The sequence below is a fragment of the Hesperophylax consimilis genome, chromosome 20 (assembly GCF_061612785.1).
Source record: "Hesperophylax consimilis isolate HC1 chromosome 20, BYU_Hcon_1.0, whole genome shotgun sequence".
Classification (NCBI taxonomy): domain Eukaryota; kingdom Metazoa; phylum Arthropoda; class Insecta; order Trichoptera; family Limnephilidae; genus Hesperophylax; species Hesperophylax consimilis.
The window spans coordinates 23,683,953-23,696,739 of NC_142855.1; the positions used below are offsets into that span (position 1 = coordinate 23,683,953).

The following is a 12,787-nucleotide window of genomic DNA, read 5'->3' on the forward strand; positions in this document are numbered from 1 at the left end:
GTCTACATAAGACCGGCAGTAAAAGTCGCCGTCATCCTCCCTGCTCCCACAACACCGGACATTCCCTGCAATACCAACAAGTAGGAATCTACACAAGTGGCAGAACTTGTCTACATCAACATCCCGACTCCAACTACTCCAACTTCCTACTCCTGCAGGGGGCGTCAGACAACAACGCCGGCACTGAGCGAACCCTCACTGACATGGTAGCCTGGCCCGCACCCCCACGATGGCGCTGGCGCTGAGCTGGAAAAATCGACTCCAACTTCCTACTCCTGCAGGGGGCGTCAGACAACAACGCCGGCACTGAGCGAACCCTCACTGACATGGTAGCCTGGCCCGCACCCCCACGATGGCGCTGGCGCTGAGCTGGAAAAATCGACTCCAACTTCCTACTCCTGCAGGGGGCGTCAGACAACAACGCCGGCACTGAGCGAACCCTCACTGACACGGCAGTCTGGCCCGCACCCCCACGATGGCGCTGGCGCTGAGCTGGCAAAATCGACTCCAACTTCCTACTCCTGCAGGGGGCGTCAGACAACAACGCCGGCACTGAGCGAACCCTCACTGACACGGTAGTCTGGCCCGCACCCCCACGATGGCGCTGGCGCTGAGCTGGCAAAATCGACTCCAACTTCCTACTCCTGCAGGGGGCGCCAGACAACGCCTGCACTGAGCGAACCCTCACTGACACGGCAGTCTGGACAGCACCCCCTCGATGGCACCGGCACTGAGCGGTTATCCCTCACTGACATGGCAAAATAGAATCCCACTCCCGCTGGAGGACTCCTGACGACACCGGCACTGAGCGGCTATCCCTCACTGACATGGCGAAGTCAGGACAACACCCCCTCCTGCTGACCCCGGATGGCGCTGACAAGACTCCACACTGGCAAAATCTGGACAGCACCCCTTCTTTCATCCCTCGACCTCCAACCTGAGAAAACATCAAAAGAAGATACGTCTGATCAAATAGCTGAGTACAGGCAAGACTGTACGGGGGGAGTGTATCATACATATCCAGACCTCCAGAATATTTCAAGAGAATTCATATTTACGCCAAAAAACACAAAAACACTTCAACCCCGAAACCGCTTGATACCGTGTCGCCGACACATTTGGAAATCTTTACATCAAAATAACTCAATCAAATGATGTATTATATGTGATTAATCAAGATAGTTACATAGCAATATAATAGCAGAACCTGAAACACATCTGAAAATAATCATCCACCACCTCCCTCGGACACACCAACCTACGAAGTGACCACAGCTAGGAAGGCTACGCAGTATTTACGTGGGACCCCCTCCACTACTCCCCGGATGGAATTCCATGATGGCCGCCGTCTCCAACCAATCACAGCCCGGCATATCACCTTGAATTTCTTATCAAACACTGATAACAGATTCGAACTCTTTCAGAATTCGTTACTCTTTGGGAAATGTTCAAACCAAAGATATTTAACTTCAAACCCAATATGAAAAATTGTATAAATATTTATAAAATAAATAAACGGGACTGGGGGAGATGGTTTTGGTAGATTGAACTGACTTGGTTAAAGGTATCATATTTTTTTTTTTTTTTTTTTTTTTAACTTTATTTATTTTCATTTTTTTACACATATTATACATATTAATAGATAGTATAAAATAACATAATATATAATACCAAATAGTTTACAAAAGAAATGAAAACCCACTAAGGCACTGACTGCCTGAGTGTGGGTAATATAAAACGATTACTATATTTCAAGTACCTAAAGTATAATATACATTAGTAGAAAAAGTTTTTTTTTTGTTTATAGTTATTATAAAAAGTAAAGAGAAAAACATTGTGTACAATAATTTATGAAGTTTCAGCAAGTGAGTTGTAGAAAGGATAAATAAATTTATAGTAAAAGCGTTTCAATATCTGCGTCAATCAGCCATAATTTTACCTCTTTAATATATTCTATCTTTTTATTTATCATTTGAGTTTGTAGTGGTAGAAGGTTAAATGTACGAGGACCAATGAAACTGCTATGCTGCATTAATTTAGTATTGGTTTGGGGGGTGTAAAATATATTATTTGTTCTTTTGCTCATTCTGTTTTCATTTATTTTGAAATTGTTTTTGTTTTGAAATAGATATTTCATAGTTTGTAATATAAATAATTTACGAATGTTAAATAATTTAGATTCCTTGTATAATAGGTCGGTCGAAAATGTTTTATTTTTGTTATATATGACTTTAATTATGTGTTTTTGAATTATTTGTAGAGGCTTAATAAATGTATCAGGTGCACCACCCCATCCTATTATGCCATAAGTGATTGCAGATTGCACCAGGGAGAAGTAGATCATTTTCAATTTTTCAGCGTTTAATATTTCCTTGAGTCTATAAAATATGTAGGTTAGATATCTTAGTTTAGAAGTGGTTTGATTAATATGAGATTTCCAATTAAGATTAATATCTATTGATACTCCTAAATATTTTATATTTTTGACATTAGCGAGTTCGTTGCACAGGAAGCACATTTCTTGATTGCAAGTTGTATTATGGATTCTAATTTTAAGGTTGTCTTTTGGTTTGTTTTTGATGTTTTTATAAAAAGGTAAGTAAAATGTTTTGCTGTAGTTTAAGACAAGTTTGTTGTATTTTAACCATTTTGAAACAAGTGAAATACATACAGTTGCATTCGAAAAAGTTTCTGTCCAATTATTACCATCCACTATTATTGCCGTGTCATCGGCGTAAGAAACAATTTTACCAGGGATTACAAAATTACATAAATCATTAATATAAATTAAGAATATTACTTTCTTATTAAAATATAACTTTCCTATCAACAAGATAATTGCAGAAAGGAAAAATACCTAACCACTTTACACCTCACGAAAGAGGATAGAACGCCTCCGAGAGGGCTCGATTTGAAAACGTTCTATAAATAGAGAATCGAATCCCATACAAAGCCAGTTCAACAACTACCTCTGAAAGAGAATCCTCTCTCCTGAAGAAACCATCTCAAAGTCTCAAGAAATATTTTCAAGTGTTTTATTCAGTAGTAAATTCAGTTTTTGCCAGTAATAAATTCCTTTCGTCAGTTCAGATCTGGAATAAATTCCTCTCTGATCGTGGCATTAAACTCCACCACAAAGGCCCTACAACATCTACCATCGATCCTCATTTGAAGGAATATTCTGAAGGTATACACCTAATTTATATTGCAGTGAAACTCGCTCAAGAAGTTTTGTTTTTGCTCCCTACAAATTCTGCAGAAACTGCATAAAACGCTATTTTTTCCATACAAGAAAGTTCAAAAGTTCAGCAGTGAATTAATCCATCACCATGTCCCCTTCTTCTTCAAATATTATTAATTAATTTTATCCATGAAATTTATTAAATATGTGTACAATACTAGAATAGTGTAATCATTGGTCTCAAATTTTGTCTTTTTCTAGGTAAGACGAAGGTCATTTTAAGCTGCATTGGTCCGACGGCAGCCCTTTCTCCCAGGAAACAGAAGACGCACTTGGAGATTTTGGGTACCAGACGGCAACTGCGATATGTTTAACATTTGTATAGGTATATATATATATATATACCTATACAAATAACAGACTTTTCTGTAGACCTTTTTAAGGTATAAAATTCCGTAGTACATTATTTTGATATTCTCATAAGGTTTCGCCAGCGTTAGCAATGTAAGCGGCCAAAAATAATCTTTATATCGACTTTTCTCTGTTTTTTATCAATATGTGTCAATGCATGTGTTATTTATCTAAACCTTCCGGAATAAATTCTCAAAATGATGCTGAAAACCTTAACGAAATCAGTCGCAGAGTTAAGAAGAACTAAGCGCACAAACAGACAGACGAGAATGTCACTTTATTTTATACTATTTATAGAAAATGGATTCCACCATGAATTGTCAGTATCCAAAATAGAAATATTAATTACATGTTCTTAACTTCTATTTCATAATATCTTTTGTTGTTTTACAAGCTATATTTATTTATAAGCTTTTATTATGTACACGATTTTTATTTCTTATATTATGGTTTATGTATTAGGTATGATTTAAATTATACCATGTAAAAGTCAAAAGGCGTTACTATTGTTGTTCGTCTAGTCAGGGTCGGCCCTGAGCCAAATGGCGCATGGCACAATAAAATTTTAGCGCTCCTTGTCAAAACCAGTAGATGCCTAGGCCCTAGGTAGTAGATAGGCGATCACTGTAATCAATTATATTTTGATGATTTGTATGTATGCGTAGCGTGGTTTTTATGAAAGATAATCTTACGTTGATTTAGGTATTATCACCCTTGGAAAATCAGGGCCCGAAGTGGACTGCTCTAATTGCGCCTGCACAGGGTCGGCCCTGCCTCTAATTCATTTTTTTATTACTTGACATAATGAATATCTTTCAACACGTTGAATATGTATTTTGTGTATATATTCTTGTATTTGTGTGCAAGGTCAAATAAAATCCTATTAAGTTGTTGCAGTAAGACAGAAATCCTGGGTTCGATTCCTAGTTGAGACCGTTACTTTTTATGTTTCTGTGTCTTGTTGTGTTTCATGTTTGATTTAGATATATTAGTATTATCTTCTACTTCAATGATAAATCAATACTCAATACATCGGTTGTACTGACCCTGTTTTGTATTACTGTCCATCGTCTTTTTGAAAATAAAAATTATTTTGATGTGTGCATAGCTGTGGGTTTTTTTTATTTTCCTTTTTCTGCATTCCAATATTTTTATTTTTAAAATATAATCTTTTTGGGCTAGTGAATGAACGATGTTAGCTGGGATCAGTTATATTGTTTATGTTTGCAATTTTTTAAATGGCCTTGAGAATTCTTTATGGTCCACAATATATTTACCTGTCTGGACCAAACGACCGTTTTATTTGTGGTCGTCTGTGGTTAAGGGGGTGACAAAATGGGGCCATACAAAAAGCCCGAAGATATCGATCTAAAGCGAAACGTTGAGCTGTCACTTTGAGTTTTCGATTAAATTCGGGTTTACGACTTGCTAAAGAGTACCAAAATCAGTGAAAACGGGTTTGTCAGTCGTAAACCCGCGGTACGGACGCTTGTGAGAGATACAGAGTCAGCCCCAGACTGTCTGTTTGCGGGTGTTAATGTTATATAATATGTGTTATATGATCCTGCCCCGACTGTCTGTCTGTTAGTGTTAATATTATGTAATAAGTTTTGCCCGAGTTTAATGATAAGTTATTGGCATCGAACCATTTATTCAACCGTTTATTCTACATTCGCAATGTTTACTGTTCTTTAAGCTATGGCTGGAGATAACCATATTAACCAAAATCAAAAATAAATGCGTATTTTGGCGCCAAAGAGGAATAATTATTTTACCCGTCTGAAACTTTGGCATGTATCGTTTTTTTTAATCAATTTAAATATGCATGCATTACTGCTGATGGAGTAAAACTTGTCTATGACTTCATTATTGTCTGTGTAAAACTAACCTAATTTGATGACTCATCCTTTTTTCATCGCCAGTTGGCCAGTCGCATCCCCCGGTTTTTACTCTCTAATTCTACTTTATATCGCTAACACTGTTGAACCCACGAAGTTAAATTTATCTTCCCGTGCTTGTGATATTTATTAGTAAGTACTAATGCTTTTATGAATCACGCTAATCATTTTGGTAGCGGCCGTTATCGGTACACCTAATTTAACAAGTCTATTGGCGTTTTGTTTGCGGAACGTTCAACCTTTCAATTAGACGTCTGTTTATTTTAGAAAAAAATGTTTTAAAATTCAGTTTTAAATATTCTGTTAAAAGCGCATTAGCGGACTTAATAAAAGCTTTACCGGTCTTTACATTACTTATGGTTATAGTTATATTGAGTTATCCGACGAATCTTTCAACAGATTTCAAATGTCAACTCCAAGGTCAAGATATTCACAATATGTATATCCTTATTTCCCAATATTAGTTTCGTATAAGATATCATTGTTTTGACAAAATATTAAACCAAACAAAATGAAAAGCTCATTTAAAATAGGGTTCCGTCACAATTATGTTCTGTTTCAGGTATACATATTTGTTTGGGCTTGTACCAATTACCGCAGCCTATGACAGCGGTGCCATGGATCTAGTAAATCCAGAAACTGTTTCCATCAAGACGGAACCAGGGCCCCAGGAAGAAGGCGGAGGTGAAATGGATTTAGATCTCCCAGATGTAAAGAAGGAATGTTCGCAATATGCGGAGAGTACTCAGACAGCCAGTTAGTTGCATTGCTTTTGTACAATAAATAAATAAATAAATTGTATGTTATTAATTCAAGTCCATTTTGGATTGCCATGGCGACAGAACATAATATGTTCTTTAACGCTGCCCTCTTTTGCCGTAAATATTTTAGTTTTTATCTTTGCCAGAAACAGCCAATCTACAACATTAGTTAAACTAAATAATTTTAAATTAGTTTTGTGAATACTCCAGGCGTGTTCCAACTGCTCTCAAGCTCTTGGCGTAGTAGTACGTTGTGTGGCTAGAAGTCAAAAGGAGGGAATGGATATAGAGTGGTGAAAGGTGGGAAGTACTTGTCAATGGAACGTGCCGCAAGAATATATTGTGAAATATCATGTATCAATCAAAAAAATTGCTTGCGCACGTTTGGATTTTATCCCGGAACCTCCAGATTACTAGTCGAGAGCCATTCCCTTTGATTACAGAAGCCGCCAATGCTCACAATAAGTGCTCGATTCCTCAAATTTTCCATTTTTTTCCTCATGATTTAAAAAAAATTATTTATTTATTTGTTTGTTCACGCCCAATTAGGGCTCTTACTATTATTGGAAGAAAACAACATTTTGTCGACTTATAAAAACTCCATAATTCAGGTGCTCTAAAGCTAATGTTTATTCCTTCCTGAAGCGGATATCTGGGGTTGTCCTTATTTATTTGATTAAATTAACCTTCAACTCTCTTCATCTAATTTTCAATTCTGCAGGATTAATCAATGGTGTATTTTATCGTTAATATTGTAATTTGAAAACTTGTTTTGTTTAACATCGATTATCAATCTATGTACATGTTGTTTTATAGCTTACATTAATGTGGAGACTGTTACCGTTAAGGCGGAACTCGGATGCCGAGAAGATAGTTATGGGGAACTTCTTTGTATGGAAATTGACATAGACCTGCCGGATGTCAAAAAGGAATGCTTGGAACGAATCTACCTGTCCGGTATAAACAATTTCCTTCCTAAAATTTTACATTTTCTGCCATCGTAATTTGTTAAATTTTTTATCAATTTTAGTGCTTTATTATGGTAAGTGTAGATATTAAGTCGAATAAAGCTTTTATAATCGTATTTTTTTTTCGACAGATATCAAGACGCATCCTGTGGAAAAACAATTATTTTGTCCTAATTCTATTTTCTCCCTTTCTAATAAGTCGAATTTAAATAGGCACCTATGCAACCCTACAGGAAAAAAACATTTTTCATGTTCGGAGTGCAACTATTCATTTTCTCGAAAGGTCTATCTAGAGAGGCACATGCTGATTCACAGTGGTGAAAAACTTTATTCATGTTCCGAGTGCAACTATTCATGTTCTCGAAAGGGCTTTCTGACGAGACACATACTGACTCACAGTGGAGTTAAACCTTTTTCATGTTCCGAGTGCAACTATTCATGTTCTCGAAAGGACAATCTGACGATACACATGCTGACTCACAGTGGAGAAAAACCTTTTTCATGTTCTGAGTGCAATTATTCATGTTCTCGAAGGGACCATCTGACGAGACACATACTGACTCACAGTGGAGAAAAACCTTTTACATGTTCCAAATGCAATTACTCATGTTCTCAAAAGGGCTCTCTGACGATCCACATGCTGACTCACAGTGGTGAAAAACCTTTTTCATGTTCCGAGTGCAACTATTCATGTTCTCGAAAGGACAATCTGACGATACACATGCTGACTCACAGTGGAGAAAAACCTTTTTCATGTTCCGAGTGCAACTATTCATGTTTTCGAAAGGGCCAACTGACGATCCACATGCTGACTCACTGTGGTGAACAACCTTTTTCATGTTCTGAGTGCAACTATTCATGTTCTCAAAAGGGCAATCTGATGAACCACATGCTGACTCACAGTGGTGAAAAACCTTTTTCATGTTCTGAGTGCAACTATTCATGTTCTCGAAAGGGCAATCTGAAGAGCCACATGCTGACTCACAGTGGAGAAAAACCTTTTTCATGTTCCGAGTGCAACTATTCATGTTTTCGAAAGAATGATCTGAAAATTCACATGCTGACTCACAGTGGTGAAAAACTTTTTTCATGTTCCGAGTGCAACTATTCATGTTCTCGAAAGAATGCTCTGACAAGCCACATGCTGACTCACAGTGGTGAAAAACCTTTTTCATGTTCTGAGTGCAACTATTCATCTTCTCGAAAGGGCGATCTAACGAGGCACATACTGACTCACAGTGGTGAAAAACCTTTTTCATGTTCTGAGTGCAACTATTCGTGTTCTCGAAAGGGCCAACTGACGATCCACATGCTGACTCACAGTGGTGAAAAACCTTTTTCATGTTCTCAGTGCAAATATTCATTTTCTCGGAAGAGCTATCTGACAAGACGCATGCTGACCCACCGTTAAAGAAAACCTTTGTCTCGTCTCGAGTGAATATAATTACTTTCTTTTGTGACGAGCCACATGCTGACTTACAATTAAATTTGATCGCTCGTCACGGAACCCCGGGCAGCATCACCACGGACCGAGGTCATCAGTTCGAGAGTTGTCTCTTCATAAAACTCGCAGAAAAGTTTGGCATCAAACACAACATAACTACTGCGTATCACCCACAGGCGAACGGGATAATAGAGAGATGGCATCGCACGCTCAATGCATCCCTCATGACATGTGGTGACCGGAACTGGATCGAAAATCTCCCCCTCATATTGCTCGGGTTGAGAGCGACTGTTCGTGAAGACATAAAATGTTCGCCTGCTGAACTCACCTATGGCGGAACACTAAGGCTTTCTTGCGATTTCTTCACTGAAACCCCCCGTGAGGAACCCGACACGTACGTAGGACGTCTACAAAGGAAGTTCGAGCATATTTAATCGGCTCCTGCCAGCAAACACAGTACTAAAAAATTTTTCGTTCACAAAGACCTACCTGTCACCACGCACGTATTCCTGAGAATCTATTGTGTAAGAAAACCTCTACAGCATCCATATGAAGGTCCTTAAAAGGTAGAAGAGCGCGACGGCAAAACATTTGTCATTTCAATAAGAGGCAAACCTAAACGCGTCTCCATAGACAGACTCAATCCTGCTTTCGTTCCGGTCGAAGAAAATGTCACTATGGACACACCTGTCGCTGTCACACCTGTAACCAAAACGACAACTCGCTCAGGTCGGCAAGTACATTTTCCAACGCGATTTGGATCGGAATAAGCACGAAAAGACATTTCTATTTGGAATTTTTTCTATAACTCATGATAGAAATTAATTTCTTAATTTCGCCTAGCTTTCTCTTGCAAACCATATTCTTTAAGTATATATCTTTTTTTCTTAAAAAATATTGCTAATCAAACATTATTAAATTTACACATTTTTGTTGGAAATTTGACTTTAATATTGTTTGTTATCAAATGATCGAATCTAAAACTTAGATAATTATTATGTATTCACGAGTGTGAAACATTTTCTATACGATGAACACAGATCATCATGTAAACCTCATAATTCATGCACCTTAAAATGTATAACAATTATTAAATAACTCTACGTTCGGATGAAATCTTTTCACCGCTTTATAGCATTTATATATGCATTGCTACTCGATTAATAGCATCAACCGTCATCACAAGTGTGATCGACTACCAATGAAATGAGCATAGTTTTTTTTTTTTTAAATACGTACCAAGGTACTTTTGTGTACTTTCAAATATGCTTCTCCGGACGTATAAGGCACTATATACTTCTAGAGAACCATATAATCGAAAACTTTTGTTATTTAATATTTCTTTATTATTTTTTTTCATGCAATAACAGTAAACAGCTGATGATGTTTCACTTTCCTAACTAAGGAACATTAACCCACTTTGTCATACGTATGTAAATAAACAAGGTTATTCGACTTTTTGTCTCCAAAAAACACATATTTACATACCGATGACAGACGTGTTGCATAGTTAATTTAAAATTACTAATTCACCGCTACAGATTAGCGTAACACATTATATTTCTAATACCATAATGAACACCTTACTTAGGTTACCTTATACATGTACTTCTTTAATTAAGACAACTGTATTATTTATGCTTATATTGCTCTAAACATTTCAAACTCTAGTTATAGTTCACTATACATTTATATTTTATGTCAAACAAATATTTCTCTAAACGCAGAAATGTTTCCTAAGCTAATTATGATTACATATTTTCTATTCAATTATCATGTACAATGCTAATTTCAAGTTTATCATAAATGATAGGATTAAATATTTTTATATTCTATTATATAATAATTTCATGACCAGCGCTACATAGTACGCACTCTGCGTAAAAATCATGCAGTTGCACTGAACAAAGTTCAGCTTACAAAAATTTCACGATTTATACAGTGATCTAAACCACAAACTGGAATCAAACTTTGATTTCCATGCACCACAAAATAATAAACAAATGCTTCGAGCAATTAGTTCGTCGATGCACCTGACACCGCAAACGCGGAATATTAGTTAACTTTTAGTTTAAAGCTATTTTGTAAATAATTTAAAACTACAAACAACTTATTATAATTAAACTTAGCAATAATACCTATAGTTGTTATAAGAAAGCTAATACTAGTAAACAAAATGTTATGTTTCCATTTCATCACATATTATAAATATTTTATTAGAATAAAGTACTCTTGCTGACCATCTATCTTCTAATAATTGTTAAGCCAACAATGCCTTCCAATGTGTTCCCGAAAACGTTGCAACTTTAAACGCTTAAAAAACAATTTGTCATCTCACCAAGTCCAATCATAACTTCTCTGAACATTTCTTACTCTCCTGGACACATTGGAGGCTGCTCACATTCTGACTGAAGGTGCCTCAGTCAGGATATGACCAATATATATATCTCAACTCCTGTAGTATGTCGTGGATACTGGAGGGCAGGCTGTCGTGATCTGGTAAAGCACCCCAATATATTGATAATTATTCAGAAGATGGTCACCCGTTACAAAATGACAACACCGGCCGCTCGAGTCACCGAGGGTCCCAGCGGATACGCCGGCGACCGAAGCGCCATTCTGTTCTTGAGCGTCGTATAACCAACACGTTGTTATCCATTCAAGTCACTTTCGCTCTAAAATGTTATTCGTAACCTTCTGATTAATAAATTATTAAACGTGGAAATTTCTTTCATTACTCCGAATCAATGACCCCGCAGCACCGTGTAAATATTCTGGCGAACCACGACTCCTGTAACATAGAAACCCTCAATAAATGTATAAACAATCACATATATACGGCCACCTGCGGCGACCCATAAACCAAAACTGACCTTCTTACGATTTAACAGAAATGGGACATCTGCTTATCGTGCGTCTCTTTCCTTCATATGTTGTTTTTTTTTTTTTTTTTTTTTTTTTTTTTAAATTTTTATTCTAGATAAAAGAAAATTACATTTTTCACTTATTTAACTAGAAATAACATATATATTACACATAAATATATTACACACCGATATTATTCACTTTCATTGTTTTGTTGATTGAGCATGAAACTGAACAATTTTTTTTTAAATATACCTATACTTTTTTCATTTTTAATTTCGTCTGGGAGGCAGTTATATATGTTGCTTCCCTCGTAACCAATGGATTGCTTGCCATAATGAGTATGTATCGTGTTTAAATGTATTTTATCGTGTTGCCGTGTAAAGTGTGTGTGTACTTGGGACGTTTTAATGAGTTCTGTATTTGTATGTATGAGTTTATTATTTATTTTGTAAATAAGGAGACATGTATTATATTCATATAATTTTCTTAATTTTAATAGCTTTGTTTCTATATATAATTTTTTTGTTGATGTTCTAGGTTTGAAGTGAAATAGTTTTTTGATTACCTTGTTTTGTGTTACCTGTAGTTCATTTATATATGTTTCACACGTATTTCCCCAGATTTCAACCAAGTAGTTTAAATGTGAGTGTACGAGGCTATAATATAGACCTTTTTTAATTTTATTTGGTAACAGATATGATATCCGGCTGAATACGCTAATTAAGGGGGTGATTTTATCATTAATATCTTGAATATGCTGTTTAAAAGTTAGGTGTTTATCAATGCACAGTCCAAGATATTTCTCCTGTATCAGGATTTGCAGGTTGTTATTTTCAATTTTTAAGGGTACATGAGGAGGAATTATTTTACGAGTTGAGCTTAAAATCATGTATCCTGTTTTTTTAACATTCATTGTTAATATATTTGATTGGAGCCAACTGTTAATTTTGTCTAAGTCACCCTGTGCATTTTTTAGTAAGATGTTTAAATCTTTACCCCAGTAGAAAATTGCAGTATCATCTGCATATAAAAAAATATCACCGTTTAAATCTAATTGGGAGATATCATTAATATAAATTTGGAACAGAAGTGGTCCTAATATTGATCCTTGCGGAACTCCGTAGTTTATTGGTAGGTGGTTGCTATTTTGATTATTGATGCTAACGAATTGCTTTCTGTTGCTAAGATATGATTTGAATAGATTAAGAGCAGGACCAACTACACCAATTTTCTCGAGTTTCTTGAGAAATATGTCA

General features: G+C 36.3%; 1 protein-coding gene across 1 annotated transcript; it reads left to right on the plus strand.

The window, feature by feature from the left end:
• The first annotated feature begins 5,521 nt into the window (after positions 1–5,521).
• On the plus strand, positions 5,522–7,255 carry LOC149414389 (uncharacterized). The gene is made up of 3 exons (XM_089644155.1): positions 5,522–5,622; positions 6,053–6,246; positions 7,068–7,255. Exons 2-3 carry the CDS (start codon positions 6,108–6,110, stop codon positions 7,253–7,255), a joined length of 327 nt encoding a protein of 108 aa, XP_089500281.1. The 5' UTR covers positions 5,522–5,622; positions 6,053–6,107.
• The last annotated feature ends 5,532 nt before the right edge of the window (positions 7,256–12,787 follow it).

What these genes read in the sequence shown, in the direction of transcription:
- LOC149414389 (XM_089644155.1), top strand. Translation starts at nt 6,108, where the DNA reads ATGGATCTAGTAAATCCAGAAACTGTTTCCATCAAGACGGAACCAGGG. An exon ending in GGAGAGTACTCAGACAGCCA is followed by an intron (nt 6,247 to 7,067) that starts GTTAGTTGCATT and finishes GTTGTTTTATAG; the next exon opens with CTTACATTAATGTGGAGACT.